The 19204-nt window shown below is 38.8% G+C and overlaps 1 protein-coding gene across 1 annotated transcript in view; it reads right to left on the bottom strand.

The window, feature by feature from the left end:
• Window positions 1-1167: 1167 nt before the first annotated feature.
• Window positions 1168-19204, bottom strand: part of CTR9 (CTR9 homolog, Paf1/RNA polymerase II complex component) — a 28838-nt gene continuing 10801 nt past the window's right edge. Inside the window, exons 7-25 of the mRNA XM_004050710.5 lie at window positions 18824-18931; window positions 17343-17450; window positions 17002-17238; window positions 16680-16769; window positions 16445-16573; window positions 16150-16333; window positions 14395-14483; window positions 12920-13105; window positions 12750-12837; window positions 12420-12568; window positions 10586-10702; window positions 10280-10425; window positions 9301-9372; window positions 8265-8400; window positions 7646-7792; window positions 6734-6891; window positions 5599-5695; window positions 5269-5381; window positions 1168-2235 (exon numbers count right to left, since the gene is read on the bottom strand). Of these exons, the coding sequence (XP_004050758.1) occupies window positions 1809-2235; window positions 5269-5381; window positions 5599-5695; window positions 6734-6891; window positions 7646-7792; window positions 8265-8400; window positions 9301-9372; window positions 10280-10425; window positions 10586-10702; window positions 12420-12568; window positions 12750-12837; window positions 12920-13105; window positions 14395-14483; window positions 16150-16333; window positions 16445-16573; window positions 16680-16769; window positions 17002-17238; window positions 17343-17450; window positions 18824-18931 (2781 nt within the window). The 3' untranslated portion in view covers window positions 1168-1808. The remainder of the gene's footprint in view (window positions 2236-5268; window positions 5382-5598; window positions 5696-6733; window positions 6892-7645; window positions 7793-8264; window positions 8401-9300; window positions 9373-10279; window positions 10426-10585; window positions 10703-12419; window positions 12569-12749; window positions 12838-12919; window positions 13106-14394; window positions 14484-16149; window positions 16334-16444; window positions 16574-16679; window positions 16770-17001; window positions 17239-17342; window positions 17451-18823; window positions 18932-19204) is intronic.

Raw genomic sequence — 19204 nt, 5'->3', positions numbered from 1 at the left:
TTAAGTAATTTCAGTGGGGAAGGGGTTTAAAGCTTTGGATTCAGAATGGTTTTTCTTGTGTAAATTTCAACAAAATTTATTTTTTAATTAAATAGCTCTAATTTTATGGTTGTGGTGCTTGGTCTAGTTCCAAATGAACATCAAAGACAATGCAAGTCTTATTCTCTAATTGTGACATTGAATTGAGGCTTTCAAGATTAACAGTGGAGAAATGGTTTGATTTAGATGAGGCACGTGGCCTATATAGGGGAAGTAACTTGCCCAAAGTCACATGGTTGGTTAGTGTCATGAAGTGAGATTTCAGTCCTGGACTCCTGGGTTCCAGTATCTCTGCTCTCAGCTCTGTTGCCCAGGCTGGAGTGCAGTGGTAAAATCACGGCTCACTGTAACCTAGAGCTCCTGGGCTCAAGCAGTCCTCTTGCCTCAGCCTCCCAAGTAGCTGGGACTATAGGTGTGTACCACGGCGCCTGGCTAATTTTTAAAATTTTCTGTAGAGATGGGGCCTTGCTAGGTTGCTCAGGGAGGGTCTCAAACTCCTGGCCTCAAGCGATCCTCCTGCCTTAGCCTCCCAAAATGCTGGGATTACAGGCACGAGCCACTGCACTAGGCCCATTATCTATGCTGCCTGTTCCTGCTGACACCAACTCCACTAAGAAATGGGAGGCTGATCCTGAGGTATAGGCAGGAGCCCTGGCTCAGGCTGAGTCATCTCAGGACTCCTGTCCTTCAAGAAACCTTGTCTTCACTGCTTCTTCCAACCTCCTTTTTGCTCCCACAACCTGTGCAAACATCATCACCCTATTTCTCACACCACAGGAACAACAAATTTATCTTTACTCAATTTTTGAAGACAAGAAGGGAACTTTATCTCTGCATTCTCACCTCAAGGGCTAATATAGCACATTTAATAATACTTGTTGACTACAATAATTAAAGCTCTTACAAACCACTACATAAAAATATTACTGTTAATTACTGAATTACTGAAAATAAAAATACATGCTGGTACCTTAGTTTTCTTGCATCTTTAAAATAAACACTCCACGAATCTGTAAGAATTATAAAAGTCTTGAGGCTTAATGTAGGATTTTTCAAATATTTGCATAATTTATGCTACACTGCCATGCACAAATATATCGAACAAAAAAAGACACGAAGTTACCCATAAAAGTTGGTAAAAGAATTTTATTATTATGTGGCTTAGGTAGGTTTTTGCATTCTACTAACAGAAAAGCATTTTCCACACCTTATTCAACCTAACAAATTATACATTTGTGATTTTATCTACATCGCTGCAGTATTACACTATTGAAAACCTTCCTTTCAAATGTACTTTGGTGCAATTATACAGTAGATATCTCTGCCTTCAGAAAATAAAAATATTTTCAATCTAAACTCAAAATGGAATAAAGACATCAATACCAAGTTTGTGCACCACTTGGTAAAAGATTGCAATAAAAATCAGAAGAGTATGCTGCTTAACATATAAAGAAGATGAGACATCTGCCACAGTTTCAGTCAAACCTTTGTAGGAATGATTTAGCATCTGGGTTTATTTTTACTGCAGTTTTCACATATGATAGGTGGAACTGTACCACAAAGAATAGTCTCATTTGCACAAGAGACTCAAATATTGGACTCTAGCACAGGAAATGTCTCTTGGGGCTTAGTAATATACAAACTGATAGAAAAGAAAATTGCCTTAAGAAAAATTTCACAATTGACTAAACATCTGAAACATTTTTATCACAGCTTTCATATATTAAAAAAGTTTCCTCCAGAGATGAAGCTTATTGACGAAATAAAACCTAGTCACTATCATCTGACCCATGTTCTGAGCCTCTATCTGAGGCCTCATTGTTGGATCCCTCTGGTTCCGATTCATTTCCAGAGCCTTGGCCAGAACCCTCATTATCAGATCCTCTCTCCGATTCGTGATCTGATTCGGCACTTGGAGAAGCTGGGCGAGAGTCGTTCTCAGAAACTCCTGAGTGGCTTCTCCCTGACTGCACAGATTCATTGTCAGACTGCTCAGAACCGGAGGGCCTTCTCTTTCTGGATGGCTGGTCACTGTCTGAGTCCTGATCTGACTGCTGTCTTCGTGGCCTCCGGGGACTGCCGGCCTCGCTGCCAGACTTGTTTTGGTTCTCATCGGAATCACTCTCTGATGAGGCATGTTTCTTTTGTTGTTCGTCCTCGTCTGAGTCACTGTTGCTGTTGCTGTTCCTGGGATGTCTGGCAAAGATGATCATTGGTTAGAAGCTGAGGATTCTGGCTAACTGGGGCCTTGATGAGCAGACAATGTGCTTTTAAAACAGAAGGGCATCTAATATTCTATTTCTTGACCTAAATAGTGGTTACACAGGTATCATTTTGTGATACTTGTTTTGTGTACTATTCTGTAAATGTGATATATTTCACAACTCAAAAAGGTTTAAAAAGGAAAAAAAGATAAGGCACTTTAGCTATAAGTCAAAATATAAACAGGGATGGTGACTCACTGGGCACTTTTCATCAGAATGAAGCATTTCCCAATTTCATATATAAAATTATGAAAAGGAAGGGATACATTTGTTTATCTCTGTACACAAATTAACAGCAACAAAGGATCTCAACTGGCTTGAAGACTTTGAAGAATTAACCCTTTTCCAAAGGCAGAAAAGGGTTTCAAAGGACATTTCCCTGTCCTATTGCCATCAGTGCTAACAGGTACCTGAAGAGTGAGGTCATTATTCCTGCCCTAAGATTTGCTACTGCACTAGGTCCCCTCCACCATGACCGGACTTGCTCAAGATAGGGAACTGGGGCTAAAGGGGCCCTTTGGTTTATTTCCCTTTGCTCCCAAGCTCTCCCCTCTACTTGTCAGTTGATATGTGAAAGGAAAGGGGAAGTCATGCTTATGCTTAGAATGGTGGCAGCACCCTCAGAGTCTTGGCTTCCTGGAGGCTCTGAGGAAAGAACATTCCCTTAACCACTGTGACCGCTCCTTTGGAGCAGGCACACTTCTCTGGCACATTCCTTAGTTCTGGTTTTCATGACAGATATTCCAATAAAGGAATACTGAATCCCACAGAGTTCGGTCTAGGAACGGTGAGGGAGGTGAAATATATTACTCTCTTTCTGTATACATATTAAAGACCTGTGGGTATTCCCTGGGATCCAATTCACTCCATTCCATCTTGCCAAATAAGCAAACACACTTTATGATGGTCAGGACAAAGCTTAACTGATGCAAGTGGCTCAAACAAACTTGGCCTTGACCTCAGGTACAGATTTGGCAGCAGCTCAGCCTCTCACAATGGACCTTTCTGCCAACACATTTAATAGTGCTCAGTCTTTGAAAACCACGTATTTCATTACACTGATCATGCATGTCTCTAAACAGACCTGGGTAACACTATGGGGACAAGGGCTAAACAGTGCTTTACGGAAAAACAATCCAGATGTGTCAGCCGGTGCCTTCAGAGAAAAAGGGAACTGCAAATCTTTTTTGTTTTTATTTTGTTTTTATAAAATTTGTGTCTCACTTGCTGCCAGGCTAGTCTCACTGTGCTGCCCAGGCTAGTCTCAAACTTCTGGCCTCAAGTGATCCTCCTGCCTCAGCCTCCCAAAGTGCTGGGATTATAGGCGTGAGCCACCTCACCTGGCCAGAACTGCAAATCTGGTTCTTTATAGATTACCTCCCTATGAGTCCAATCCCCACCAGAAGCCTTAGCCTCCTCAACATGCTAACCTCTGCCTCAGGAATCCCAATTCTTCTAAGACTCAACTCAAACACCCTTTCTTTTAGAAAAAAACATCTCTTACAACTCCTACCACCACCCAAACTCAAGACTAGGTATGGTTCCTAGAGAACAATAATGCAAATTTACATGATTACATTAATCCAACTATAATGTGGGCTTTTTTTTTTTTTTTTTTTGACAAGAGTCTCATTCTGTCGCCCAGACTGGAGTGCAGTGGTGCCATCTCAGCTCACTTCAACCCCTGCCTCCTGGTTTCAAGTGATTCTTGTCCCTCAGCCTCCCTAGTAGCTGGGATTACAGGCACACGCCACCACGCCTGGTTAATTTTTGTATTTTTAGTAGGGATGGGGTTTTGCCATGTTAGCCAGGCTGGTCTCAAACTCCTGGCCTCAAGTGATCCGCCCACGTTGGCCTCTCAAAGTGCTGGGATTACAGGTGTGAGCCACTGCGCCCAGCCTACAACATGGTTTTGGTTTATCTGTTCTTTTCCACTGCCTCTGAAGCAGAAATTCCTTGGAGAATTTATGGGCCTATCTTTTCTCTCTGTATTCTCAGCACTTACACTATCTCACACACTGGATGTTCAAATGTCTGTTGAATGAATAAATGAAAATGATGGCTACAGAAGAACACAGTGTAGTACAGTATTAAAAGACCTGGTTGAGAAATCCAAATGGGGGACAACTTGAGCTTGAGGAGCAAGTTTAGGACAAATAAAATCAAGTATTGCTTCACTGGGTGGGCCATGAACTAAAGGAGTCTTGTGGAAGGAGTCTAGGATAAGTCCTCCACGGAGCAGGTACTGTTGACTTACCACTGCACAACAGGGGAGAAAACAGTCAAGAAATAGCCTCTCTCAACACGGAGAAACCCCATCTCTACTAAAAATACAAAATTAGCTGGGCATGGTGGCACATGCCTGTAATCCCAGCTACTTGGGAGACTGAGGCAGGAGAATCGCTTGAACCCGGAAGGTGGAGGGTGCGGTAAGCCAAGATTGCCATTACACTCCAGCCTGGGCAACAAGAGCGAAACTCCGTCTCAAAAATAAATAAATAAACAAACAAACAAATAAATAAATAAATAATAAAAAGAAATAGCCTATCTCCATATGACCAGGACCTGGCTATCTGTAACACTTTTAGTGTGTCAACAGTAGGGCAGCAAAATGATACATTTCATTTAGAAGGATGTCATCCAGGAAATTTCAGCTAACATCCATGAAGAAATGAGACTTCAAAAAAGCTTTTCTTATTTGAGAGAAAAGATGTAGTAGGACAAAATGACAGGTTAAAGTTTCTTCCAGCTCTCAGATTCTAAGAAGCTGGGGAGAAGACATTTCGGCACAGCAACACTCCCAGTTATCTATTTCCTCCAGTTTTCAAGTCTGTCCCCACCCCTCTTATTATTTATAAATAAAAAGAGAGAAAAGTATATTTTTCCTAGTACAGACAGGCTGATTAGTAATCACTTTTGATTTATCTACATCATGAGAAGAATTTACAAAGAGAAAAGATCTTACCCTTCATCAGCAATTTTAAGTTTATCCTCATCCGAAGAGTCATCACTTGATGAAATTATGGCTTTGGATTTTATTTTTCCCTTCATTGATGGAGGCAGACGTTCTGGCTTGGGCTAAAGAATGTCAAACATAATAGATTAGTCAAGACTCTTACATTAGGCCATCTTGTTAAATTGGGTTTGCATTACAATGATACAATCAAACAGCCACTGATGAACTTTGAAAACAAGCATTTGTGCTTGAGAAAGCTGCAAGGAAAGAATGTATTCTAGTGTACTGCAATCTTTCACATCTACTAGGGGACAGCAAAACACAGTACTATAAACTTACAGCCTTTTTCTTCTCTGCTTTTGGTGGACGTCGTTTTTTCGGTTTGGGGCCATTTTCTGTTTCATCATCATCAGATCCTTCTTCTCCCTTTGGATGTCTTAAATAGTGAACACCAAGAGAGAGTTTGTCAAGAGCCTACCTATAAAGTTCCAGACTACTTTGCCATTAAATTATTATTCATTCTGAATCCTCTTCTATATGGGTGCTGTCCTCAATCATACTGTACACTCCTCAAGGGCAGGGGACATAACTTACTCTTGCTGCACGTGGCTCAGAAATGGAAAAACTATGTATTTATGCAATGTCTGCTGATAAGTCACTGCTGAGCTCTCATTAATTTGCATTTGAATCTTGCACTTGGTAGAGGAGTGACAGAGAAGATGAGAAAAGACCCAGGCTCCAGACTTCAACGTCTTTCCCTTTCTCTTCCTTCTTTCCCAACTATTGATTCCAGGCCTGCTACTAATATCCTCACCACAGCTTCAATTCCACAAGTCTGTGTCTTAATGTAGTAGCAGGTTCTTTCCCAAATATAGTCGGCCAACGGTTGGGAAGGGCAGTCTAGGTAAGATAACTGAATGGAGGTTCCTGGACAGGATAGCACAACAAGAGAGGGACAAAGTAGCTTAGGAGGCACCTCCGCATGAGAAATGGGTAGGGCATCCTTGATCTTAACAGCAGAGAACACTGGGTGGTTTTAAAGGCGCTTTTACACACATTCACATCTTATGCATTGAGCAAAAACCATGAGGTAGGCATTGCTGTTACCGACAGAGAGGAAACTGAGGCTTAGTGATTTTTTCCAAGATTGCACATGCACAGTTAGTGTGGAGACAATCCAGGTCTTATTCTAAATCACATGTTTTCCAATAAATATTTAGAGACACAAGAAAGGCAATTATGACTAACTTGCAGCTCTTAGAAGGAAAGCTGTGGAGATGTATGGAAATCCCAGGCACTCAGTGGATTTTGTACTGGGGTCTATCTTAGGATTAAAGTAGATGAAGTGAGGGCACAAAAAGCTTCACTGTTTGGATCAAGTGTTCATAAATTCTAAACATCAAAAGATTCAGAAGGTAAAAGGTCTTTCACCACTTTTATGAGGTTACTTAAAACACATTAATGATGACATTACCTTCTCCTCTTTTTCTTCTTTCTCTCACCACCCTCCTCATCTTCACCTTCTTGTTCACTGCCACTACCCTTTCTTCTCTTCTTCTTTTTGGATATAGGTAGGTCATCATCAGTGTCATCATTGACAAATTCATCAAACTCTCCTCCCTTCTTAGAACGCTAAAATCCAAACAAGACTATAGTCAGTTATTTCCTGGTTGGTGGAATGTGGTTAGAATGCTAAGGTACAGAAAGGGGCCATATCCATTGTCATTTGACAATGAAGGATTTTTTTTTTTTTTTTTTTTTTTTTTTTGAGATGAAGTCTCACTCTTTTGCCCAGGCGGGAGTGCAGTGGGGCAATCTCGGCTCACTGCAACCTCTGCCTCTTGGGTTCAAGTGATTCTCGTGCCTCAGCCTCCCGAGTAGCTGGGACTACAGGCATGCATCACTATACCTGGCTAATTTCTGTACTTTTTAGTAGAGACATGGACCATGTTGGCCAAGCTGGTCTCAAACTCCTGACCTCAAGTGATCTGCCCACCTCGGCCTCCCAAAATGCTAGGATTATAAGCATGAGCCACTGTGCCCAGCCCAAATGAAGGATCTTTTACTAAGCCACGTGGAAGAGGTTCTTGGCTAGGCCCATATTTTAAAGACTTCTAATTGAGACGAAAGTCTCAACTGGTTAAAACTTTGCAAAAATCAACTATTTAAAAGATAACTACAAGGTAAAATACACTTAGCAAACCTTGGAATGCATTGCTAAATACTGGATACCATTTAAATCATTCTCTGTGTTAGAAGACTGTCTCTTAACAAAAGAGGAAGTCAGAACTAGTAAGTACAGAAGGAATTTAACCAATTATCCTCATTTCTCAAAGCCAAAAGACAGAGAATGAGGTCACTTGTGCTAGCAGGAATTATATCTTACCCGTCCACCACCACCACCTCTTTTCTTCTCTTTTGTTGCTTCAGTCTCACCAGTAAACATAAGAATATTTTTGGTCTTCTCTACATACTGGGCCCGCTGTTCCAAAAGTTTCTTTTGCTCTTCCCTTTCTCTGAGACGTTTCTCTTCCTATGAGGAAAAATGGTAGAAAAGAAACCCCACTGAAAATTTTTTTATGATGAAAAATTAATGGCTACCATCCTAAGCAGAGGATTTTTTTTTTTCTTTTGAGATGGAGTCTCACTCTGTTGCCTAGACTGGAGTACAGTGGTGCAATCTCGGCTTACTACAACCTTGGCCTCCCAGGTTCAAGTGATTCTCCTGCCTCAGCTCCCCGAGTAGCTGGGATTACAGGTGCATGCCACCACTCCTGGCTAATTTTTGTATTTTTAGTAGAGACGGGGTTTCACCATGTTGGCCAAGCTGGTCTCGAACTCCTGACCTCAAGTGATCCGCCCTCCACCCACCTCATCCGCCCAAAGTGTTGGGATTAGAGGTGTCAGCCACCACGCCTGGCAGAGGACTTTTTTTTTTTAAACATACAAAGTGTATGCATGCACACAATTCATTAATTCCAGTATAACTGGAAAATACAAGATACCTGTTCTTTAAGAAGTTTCTGCCTTAACAGCTCCTTTTCTTGCTCTTGCTTGGCCCGCAGCTCCCGCTCTTCTTCATCTTGTTTGCGTGCCCGGGCCACATGATATTGGGCCTGGCTCAGTAAGTCAGAACACTGCCTAGAACATTTCAGGTTTAGAGAAACATGAATGTAACTACTATATTAAAAAACTCAGCACATCTCTTTTCCTTATACAAATTAAAAAATCTGAAGCAGGACCATTAGCTGATCTATGTGAAGTCTTTTTTTAAAAAAATGTTTTTTTTCTTCCTTTTTTGTTTAAGAGACAGAGTTTTGCTCTTGTTGCCTAGGTTAGAGTGCAATGGTGCCATCTCGGCTCACTGCAACCTCCGCCTCTGGGTTTAAGTGATTTGCCTCAGCCTCCCGAGTAGCTGGGATTACAGGTGTGCACCACCATACCTGGCTAATTTTGTATTTTTAGTAGAGACGGAGTTTCTCCATGTTGGTCAGGCTGCTCTTGAACTCCTGACCTCAGCTGATCCGCCCACCTCAGCCTCCGAAAGTGCCGGGATTACAGGTGTGAGCCACTGCGCCCAGCCAAAAAAAATTTTTTTTTTTTGCATTACACTTCCCATACTATACCAATGTATGGAGTCTTAATTAGCAAAATTAACTTAGTTCATCATAAGCCAATACTGCCAACTATGTTAAGTTTCCAAACTATAAATGTCCTCTCAAAGCACAGCTAAAAAGATTTCCAACATTATCTTTACATATAACTCAGAGTCATGAATTTTATCTTGACTAGGCTGACATAGCTGACATAAGTAAAATAGAAAAGTATTTTCCCCCAGAACTCAAGTACTTGTACTAAGGCAATTTTGTCCAATTCCCTGAAAGGAAAAAGTCCTGGCAAAGATTAGAGAGTCCCCAAGAGAAGTGTGAAAGACTGACCTGTGGAAGGTCAGGAACCTCTGTCCCCTACTGTGGCACTTTCCCAGCCCACGCAAATATCACTGCCTCACCCAAAGTCACCTTCCATAAATAGTAACATTACCTGGCTTCTGTAGCAGCAAGGGCCAAATCAAATCTCATTTTATCTCCCACTTTACTCAAATAACTGAAGTATCTAAATGAAACGAGAAAATACTTCACTTTTAAAAAAAGAGATTCTAATGAAATAAAGCCCTTAAAAAATTTAATCTGTGCTACAAAGTCTGAGAAAAGGTTTGCATATTGATTGATTTACACAAATTTATGCCACTCATTACATTTAATAGACACGTTCATCAAGATGGTCTAAGTTATATTTAATATTATCAGTAAATTCACAAATAACCACAAAGCAATTCAAGCAACGAGTATTTACTAAACATGAAATTTACTAAATATGTCAGGATGGAGGTTACGGGGCTCAGGCCATGAAAGCACTTATAATTTACCAGGCAAGGCAAGAATTGTTAAACAAGAATAAAAATAAAGTTGGACAAAACCTGAAGGGATGACAGGTTTTAATTTCACCACACACTGACTCACCATATAAATACTATATGGCTAAATAAATTTTGAGCTGAACTGAATAAAACTATTAAGCATTATTTAAGAAGTAAAACCTTAATCCTAGTTCAATTAAAATCAACATCCCATTAAAAGACACACTGGTGTAAAATGGAAGACCAACGTAAGTGTCTAAAAAATTTCACATGTGTAAAATGCTGGGTCACATTACTGTCAGATTAATAAAAATATGGCAAGTTTGCAAAGCTAGCCAGCCAGTTCTAGAGGTCAAGCTACAAGATCCAAATCTGGCAGGATCCTGACTATAGTTTGGCACCACCTGGTGGCAGCTGCTATCTGCTTTGGCTTAACTATTGCTGGAAAGATTCTAACAGACCACCTTTAGAAGGAAGTGATTTTCAGCAGCTTGAGACAAATGGCTTTAAACAAAGCATTTCAGACAAAATCGGGAGAGTTCAAGATGGTATGGTCATAGACCAAACAAAGCATTTCATAGGTTGTTTCTACAAAATCTTTACCTATGTGCAAGCTCCAGTTCTTTCACAGCATTAAGTACTTCCTTCAGATTACTTTTTTCATCTTTCAGGACAGAGGTAGCTAATCTTTGCAGGACCAAGGCCACATTAAACATAAGAACTGTGTCACTGGGTGCCACATGTCTAGCCTGTGAATAAAAAATAAATATTTCATATGTTCAAATGACATGAAAAGGATTTTAGACAGCAGAGTATTATTAAGTAGTAGGTATGTGAACATGCATCACAAAGAATTAAAAAATACAATGTAGCACAGAAATGGATGGGAATAACATCTCTCCTTTTTACCTTCAGCAAAGTCTGTTTGCATTCCTGTAACTTGCCACACTTGAAGAGGGCCCGGGCCAAATAGAGTACAACTTCAGTGTTTTGGTGCTTATAGAACTTTCGGAGGCAGTTTTCATACTACAAAAAAAGAAAAAAGTTAATTAAAACACAACAAAGAATAAATGACATTTTCATTTTGTAGCAAAATGGCATTGCAATTTTAAAGCTCTGTAAAAAGGTGTTTTACCCTTTGAATGGTTAATTTCAGAGAATAATTTGGAAAATGATTTTTGACATTCATCAGGATACATTTTCACAACATAAAAAATCTGACCATTAGAAAAACTAGATGCTTGAAATGGTTTCTTTCCATTTGAAATTTGGACCAACACCGAAAGAAAGGGTAAACAGATTGGAAAGCCTTTTTCATACTTTTAGCAATACTATCTAGAATCAGCTTATTGACCACTGATTAGAGGTCATACACGGCTGTCCTTTGCGTTTTACCATCTATACCTTTCTTAACGATGGGCAGAACCTACTGGCAATGAGCATGAGGAGTCTTACAGTTCTGGTTGTTAACTTCTTGGTAAAACCAATACAATACTAGTGTAAACTGTGACATGAACATAGCACTTTTTGACCATGGAATACCTCTTGTCATAGGTAAGACCTTTTTCATGAAAAATGGTTAAGACCATTTTTTCCTGAATATCCCTAGTAGTTAATTTGCATTTATAAAAGACAACATTATCATTCAGCAGATCAGGAAGGCCAGCCTCACAAAACACAACCTCTGAAGCTCCATATGCAATCTGGGTTCTGAGAGTTTCTGTGATTATTGACTTTCCAGTACTCTGAATATTGATAATAACCCACCCATTTTAGAAAAAGGTAAACCACTTCTCAGAGCCTGGACTGCTCTTTTCGTCTACTTTTTGTAAGCTTTTCCTTTCTGACCATAATATATCCCATAGAGCCGAAGATCCTTTTTACTTTTTAATTTTATGGATGCTGAGTATGACTTTTATTTCGATCTCAAGCACTCAACAAATGTAAGCATAAAAAAATTCTACAGTCATTAAATCTTATCACTGTTTTGTTTTCTTTTTTCTTTTTTTTCCCCGAGACAGAGTCTGGCTTTGTCGCCCAGGCTAGAGTGCAGTGGCAGGATCTTGGCTTACTGCAACCTTTGCCTCCCAGGTTCAAGCAATTCTCCTGTTTCAGCTTCCTGAGTAGCTGGGATTACAGGCACGTGCTACCATGCCCAGCTAATTTTTGTATTTTTAGTAGAGACAGGGTTGCACCATGTTGGCCAGGCTGGTCTCGAACTCCTGACCTCGTGATCCATCCGCCTCAGCCGACGCAGCCTCCCAAAGTGCTGGGATTACAGGAGTAAGCCACCATGCCTGGCCTGTTTTCTTTTAAATAAGTCATTTAACCTTTCTAAAACTCACAGTTCAGTTTCAGAAACTGAATACACAAATGAATATTAAATCCTACTACTTACTGGGTATTACTAATATGCTAGGCATGCTAGTGCCAAGTAGTTTTCATACTGGATCCTCACAGAATTCTATGAAGTTAAGGTACAATTATCTCCATTTTATAGATAGGAAAACTGGCTCAGAAAGGATGTCCTTTGCCTGAGGCATGTAATTAGTGGTGGAACCAGGACTCACATCTCTGTCTGGATACCAAAGCCTGGCCTTAGCATTATATAATTATAAATCTCTAAATAGACACAGTATCACAAGAGATAGCATGCAGCTCCATGACAGGGCCAGAATGGCTAAGAAAACATCTGCTTAACAATGAACAAGATATAAAAATATCTTGAAAGAGAAGCTATTACCATCTGAACGGCGCTGATGTACTGCTTTTGCTCCACATAGATGTGTGCTAAGTTCAACCACACATCACTAATATCTGCTGTTGCTTCTCTTACTTGGGCAAATACATCACGAGCTTCACGAAAATATCCTTTGTGGGCCAAAACAGCTCCTAAAGATATAAAAAGGTTCACACTTAAGAATTTTCTAATTGGAGTCAGAAAAACAACTAAAAATTCTATTTTAAAACAACTACACTGATCACATTTTAAGAAAAATTCTGATTTACAAACATTCCTCTGAAAGTACTCATTTGAAACAAATTGTTATGGGTACTCAAGTCTTATAATCACCTATGCCATTGGCAGCATACAGATTCTTTGCATCATTTCTGAGTACTTGTTTGTAGATGGCCAGAGCACGATCTTGATGACGCTTTTCCTATAGAAACAAGCGCTCTTAAAAAATATTCAAACAAGAATGTAGAGTATCAGTTTTGTTTAAAAGGACAAAAAGAGATTACCTTTTCTCGATCTCGGGTGGGCTGATGTAAAGTTTGGAGCCACACGTTGCCAAGGGCTAGCATAGAATAGGTGTCACTCTGTGTGGATGGCTGTTTTAATATCCTCTCAAACTTCTTCTGTCCAGGACCCCATTCTTGTTTTGCCAAATGAAGATTGCCAATCAAAGACCAAGCATCTGGATGATCCTGAAACACACATACATGAAGAAGGAAAATCTGCAGTTTAGTTTGATAGAGATCAATCATCTTCCCACAATAGCTGATTACTGAAGAGGTTTACAAGCTATATTATAACAGTGGTTTTCTTTCTTTTCTTTTTTTTTTGCATGGCAATCCAAATTTATTGAACTACTAATGCTGTTATACAAAATTGCACCACTTTAATTAATGCTTTCAGTTTACATTTGGCCACCTCAAAGTAGTTGTAACATTAGGTTGGTCAATTTAAATACTGTGGCTCCCTGTTGGATAGACACACAATCTTTACATCCAAACATAAATGCATACAAAGCAACAAGGCACTGTTAAATAAAACAGCAATAGTTACTGCAAATTAGGCCTTGTGACCAATTACATATGATTAAAATTACTTCCCCACATTCACATCCACAGTACTTGTCCACCATTTAAAATCTCAACCAAAACGTTACAAATGTGGAGCCATCACTAACAGGCAAAAATACTAAACTATATTTGGTATTGCAAATACACTTAGGCATGAGCAAGCATGGGATTCACAGAATCTACAGCTGCAGAAGCCTGAAAATGATTTACAAAAATTGTTAAATAATTAAAAAATTGTTTGAAAATATACACTTCTTGTTGCAGACCCCCATGAGTGGTTTTCAAACTGAGTTGATACCCATTAGTGAGTTGTAAAATCAATTTAGTTAGTCTTTAGTTATCTGCATAGTAAATGCAACAGAATGGAATAAAGTAAAAATATCAGTGTATCGCCCATTGGCAAAAGCAAATAATGATTTGTGAAACTTTCATTTCAGTTGTTTGTCTATATATACATTTGTGTGTACTAGGCTATGATGTGAAATCTATTTCTTTCTGTGGGCCATCAAAACGTTTAGATGACCTCTACGGTTTCATACAAAATCCTAAGATACTATGCTATAAAGTTCTCTCATATGGTACTAACTAAACTGAAAGTGAAGTAAACTAGTGAGAGTAAAAAACACAGGAGCCAGGTCACATTTGTTGAAGTGGAGTGAAAGGACGGGATGGGGGAAGGGAAGAAGGAACAAGGAAGACAATAGGAAAGATTTACATAAAAAAACATGGTCCCTATTTATAACATGATTAATAATGCAACCTAGTACATTTTTAGTGCCTAACAAGTAAATGAAAACAAAACAAAAAATGACAAAACCAGGAAGATGTAGCCATTAAAAGGAAAAACTGATTTATGGGGAAGGAAAAGTGAAAATAATTATTTCTCAAACCTAAGAGTTAATATTACCAACCTGATTAATCTGAAGAGCTTCCTTAAACCAATCTGAAGCCTCATAAAAGTTTCCTTTATCTCTAGCCATGGCTCCTAGGCGCAAATAGCCTGAAAACATATTTAAAAGCTTTTATATCCCAAATATTAGCTATAAAGGATCATAATTTTAAAGTCATACTTTTGAAACAATTTTTTTTCATTAATACCGCCATACAAGGAACAGAAAAGTCCCAAAGGTGAAAAAATATCAATCATCAATCCAACAAAAGAATAATTTTGTCACCATCTAGACTTACTGTTTGAAATCTAAGACTTAACCTCTGCCACTCCACTCCCAATGCTAGTTCCCTGGTCCAAGTCCTTATCTCAAGCTAAGTTATTTTAAAAGCTTGGAACTGGCCTGTTTCTAATTTCTCTCCAATGCACACACTTGTCAGTTACCTTTTTTAAAAAAAGCTGCTTGTAATATGGCAAAACAGTGAAAGTCTGATGAATAGGTATTACTACTTAGAAGATCTGGGCTCTAACTGGGGTTCTTCCATTAATTAATAGTGAAGTGCTACACAAATGTAAGTTGTTGTTTTCTCTAGGAAATGTCACTTCTCTCAGGAAACCAATAATGGTTCACTACTGCCTATCAAATCAATTCAAATTCAGTCTGGCATTCAACTGAAATCTTGCTTATTTTAAATCACTTTTGCATCCATAACAGCATGATAGGCACTAAGTTAATAGCTCCTGATATGCTGGGCGCGGTGGCTCACGCCTATAATCCCAGCACTTTGGGAGGCCATGGTGGATGGATCACCTGAAGTCAGGAGTTCTAGACCAGTCTGACCAACATAGCAAAACCCCACCTCTACTAAAAACACAAAAATTAGTCGGACGTGGTGGTGGGCCCCTGTAATCCCAATTACTCGGGAGGCTGAGGCAGGAGAATCACTCCAACCCGGGAGGCAGAGGTTGCAGTGAGCCGAGATTGTGCCACTGCACTCCAGCCTGGGTGACAGAGCAAGACTCCATCTTAAAAACAAAACAAAACAAAAAAACAAAAAAACCTCCTGATTTACTAGAGTCAAAACATCATGCTTTAGGTTCTTTTTAAAGAAAGTAGAAAAACAAACAAAAAAACCCTCATACACACAAATAAAACTAAGTACACTATGTATATTATTATTATTTAAAATATAAAGATGGGGTCTCGCTACTGGGGTTGTTTAGGTTGGTCTTGAACTCCTGGACTCAAGCGATCCCGCTGCAGTGGCCTCCCAAAGTACTGGGATTCCAGGCATGAGCCACCATGCCAGGTCTAAATTATTTTTTAATTAAAAACTTTCCTTATTTTATAACGTATAGGGTTGCAAAACTCAAATTAGGACATTTTAGCAATAATTGTTTAAAGGAAAAGCACTTTTCTTTCTCACTATTATAAACATTGTAAGAATGTTCATATGAAATCAAAGCAGGATGTTTCAAAGGTAAATGCATTATCAGATATGCCAAGGAGTTGTTAAAAGCCTAACAAAGGTAGCTGACCCACTGAAGATATTAGTCATTGAAATACGGTCCAATTGGTTTTAGTTGCTTATTTCTAGCACAAATGTAAGTAAAGCTGCACCTTTGTTTTAAGGCCACAAATTTGCCCTGGAGAAATGGGGACATTAGAACCTTAAACATTTTTTACTATCAATTCTAAATTTTTTTCAGGCTAAATTTTTGCTGCTCTTGTGGGAATGAAGGGATTTCATTACATAAAGAAGTTTAAAATCCTTACAGTCAACATAATTAGGATGTTCGCGTAAGATGTTTTTATACAGTTTTTCTGCTTCATGGAATTCACACATAGCCTCATATAGCCTGGCGAGATTATATGACGTGGTAACGGAAATGGCGTTATAGTAATGCTCATCGTGTTCCGCTTCTGCCTTTGCACGGTCCAATGACGCCAAAAAATATTTCTATGAGAAAGAAAAATCACACTGTTAAAAGATTTAGTTTATACACTTTTTAAAAAGGTGTGCATTCAACTTGATTCAGTATAAAAGAAGGAAATATTTCTATGTTCCTACCTTAGCCTCCCCTAGGTTTCCAAGTCTAAAATGGAGGGCACCCACATTATTGAGAATCTCTGGAGGAACATCGGCCTGCACTTTCTCCTGAAGGATTCGTGTTGCTGTTCCATAGGCTGAAAGGGCACCCTGTATTTTCATGATTGACAGAAAAAGGTGTAAGTGGAAGAGAGACACTACACCAGGCTTACAAAACACACATCATATGAGAGATTAAAAAACATTACTAAAATACCTGTATATCAGTCTGTTCTAAGATTTGTGCCAATTCAATCCAAGCTTCAACATCATCGGGATACTGTTCTGTGACCTTCTTCAAATGGCCCTGGGATAAAAGAGATTGTTAAGCTGAAGTATTCCATCTATAGGTTGTCAAAATAAAAAGTGGGGGCTATTTAAGTCTGTTTAATAAATCCATTGTTTGTTATCTAAACTGGAACAAGCTCAGCTAACAAAACTGTTTCTATCATATTTCTACTAGCAATAACAGGAAATGAGAAATGGGAGTTTTGGGACAGCTAACAGAAAACAGCTAAGACTTTAAAAAAAAGATGTACCTTGGCAATATCTCGTTTTTCTTGATCTTCTGAGGCAGCATAGAGAGAGCCGAGAATTTTCATAGTTTCGTAATTATTAGGATAAGCTTTCAAAACCTTCTCAAAGCACTGAGATGCATTTTCTTTGTCACCTCGATAAATATACATTTGTCCCAAACCAAAAAATGGGAGCACAAAAGAGGATGAGGCAAACTGTGTGGCTTGATAATAGTACTGAAAAGCTTGGTCATAATCTTCCTAAAGAATGAAAATTAAAAAAGACCAATATGTACAAAAGTATTGGAAAGACTTAAAACACTATAAGTAAAAAGATTAGACATTTAGAGAAGTTATAAAATTACCTGAACATGGAATGATCTAGCTAGCTGATAGCAGCTCTCTGCTTGCATAGCTTCCACTTCTGTATTATGGAATGCATGGAGGGCCAGATGCTGGACTTTACTATAATCCTGAACAAAGATCAGAAAGTCAACTGAGTGAATTCATAAGACTAGCTTGCATAGCTGTTTTATCTTAGACTAACACTTCGTTTACCTGTAAGATACATTTCCATCTTCTTCATAAATAATTGCCTTTCAGTGCCATAACAGTTATAACCTAATCAATAATTCACTATGAAAGGGGAGTATGCTTCTACAGCCAGAGAGAGTAAAGCACTGTGGTTAGTCTAAGGTCACATAACTATTAACCACAGTGCTTTACTCTCTCTGGCTGTAGAAACATACTCCCTTTTCACAGTGAATTACTGACTTTAGACTATTAACTCTTCCTCAACTTATCCACCCACAAAATGGGAATAAGATTACCTACATCATAGAATTATTGTGAAGATTACATAAGTAAATACATAAAGCGTACTTTTTTTTTTTTTTGAGACAGGGTCTCACTCTGTTGCATGGGCTGGAGTGCAGTGGCGCCATCATGGCTCACTGCAGCCTCGACCTCCCAGGCTCAAGTGATCCTCCCACCTCAGCCTTCTGAGTAACTGAGACTACAGGTATGTGCCACCATGTCCAGCTAATTTTTAAAAATTTTTGTAGAGATGAGGTCTCACTATGTTGCCAGTGTTGGTCTTGAACTCCTGGGCTCAAGCAATACTCCCACCTCGGCCCCTCAAAATGCTGGGATTACAGGCATGAGCCACTACTCCCAGTAGATTTAGTGTTTTAAGAAACCTAAAATACCACTGCTTCTACAGAATTAGTGGCAACTTAAAAAATACAACATGATCAACATGCAAAATAAAAATGTCAGTGACTCCTTGTTCCGTACATAGCACGTCCAAATTCTGATATTACACAAATGCTCCACTATCTGAATCCAAAGCATTGCCTACCATAAGTATATTATACACTATTTCATAGATTTGTGTGTCTTTCCCTTTTCAACTCTCTAGTGACCTCTTCCTAAAAACCTAGTTCAAAAGCTCTGCAGCCTTGGTGAAAATTCACCTAAGCCATCTGACCACTTCCTCATTTCTCTACCATAAATGAGTAGATACCTTTATTTTTACACTTACATTTGTTTACATGGCTGCTTTTTCTATGAAATTGAACTCCTTGAGTACAGAAACCATGTTTTACTAATCTTCACATCACTACCACAGTGTTGGGTACAGTATATAGGGGTCAATAAATATTAAGCAATTAAATGAATAAACAAATGTAGGTACCCCCAGGTAACTAATACAACAAACTCTATAATTTGGAGGGGGGGAAAAATCTGACATTTTCAAATTTCTTTCCAAGTTTAAAAAAGAAATAAAATATCAATTGCAGTACAGAAAAACAAAAATCAGAATTTAAAAATAAATGACTTCTACCTTTTTGAAGAAAAAGTGATTTGCCAAGTGGTTCAATACCATAGGGTTGCTAGGATCAATAGTATAGGCTCTGGAAAGAAGTTGGACGCCATTTTTAATGGAATCAGCCTAAAAGAAAACATTGCAACAAGGTAGAGTGAAAACAATACTAAATTAGCACTTTTCAAGAAGTTTTCTTTAGTCACAAGAAATAAGTTATAAATCCTAAGATCAGACACTAAAACGGATTAGAAGCTTCTTATGATTTTAAATATCTATATTGCATTTGTAATTAAATCTCCCTTTTAATCCTTAATTTTTTTGTGTGTCACTTTTTTCCCCTTTTTATTCTCTTGTTCAGTTCTTGCTTGAGACTTATCTCATCTACTTTATTAGTCCCTG

This window comes from Gorilla gorilla, chromosome 9 (assembly GCF_029281585.2).
Source record: "Gorilla gorilla gorilla isolate KB3781 chromosome 9, NHGRI_mGorGor1-v2.1_pri, whole genome shotgun sequence".
NCBI classification, from domain to species: domain Eukaryota; kingdom Metazoa; phylum Chordata; class Mammalia; order Primates; family Hominidae; genus Gorilla; species Gorilla gorilla.
Note: the sequence above shows the minus strand (reverse complement) of the source record. Positions and strands in the feature narration are given on the sequence as shown.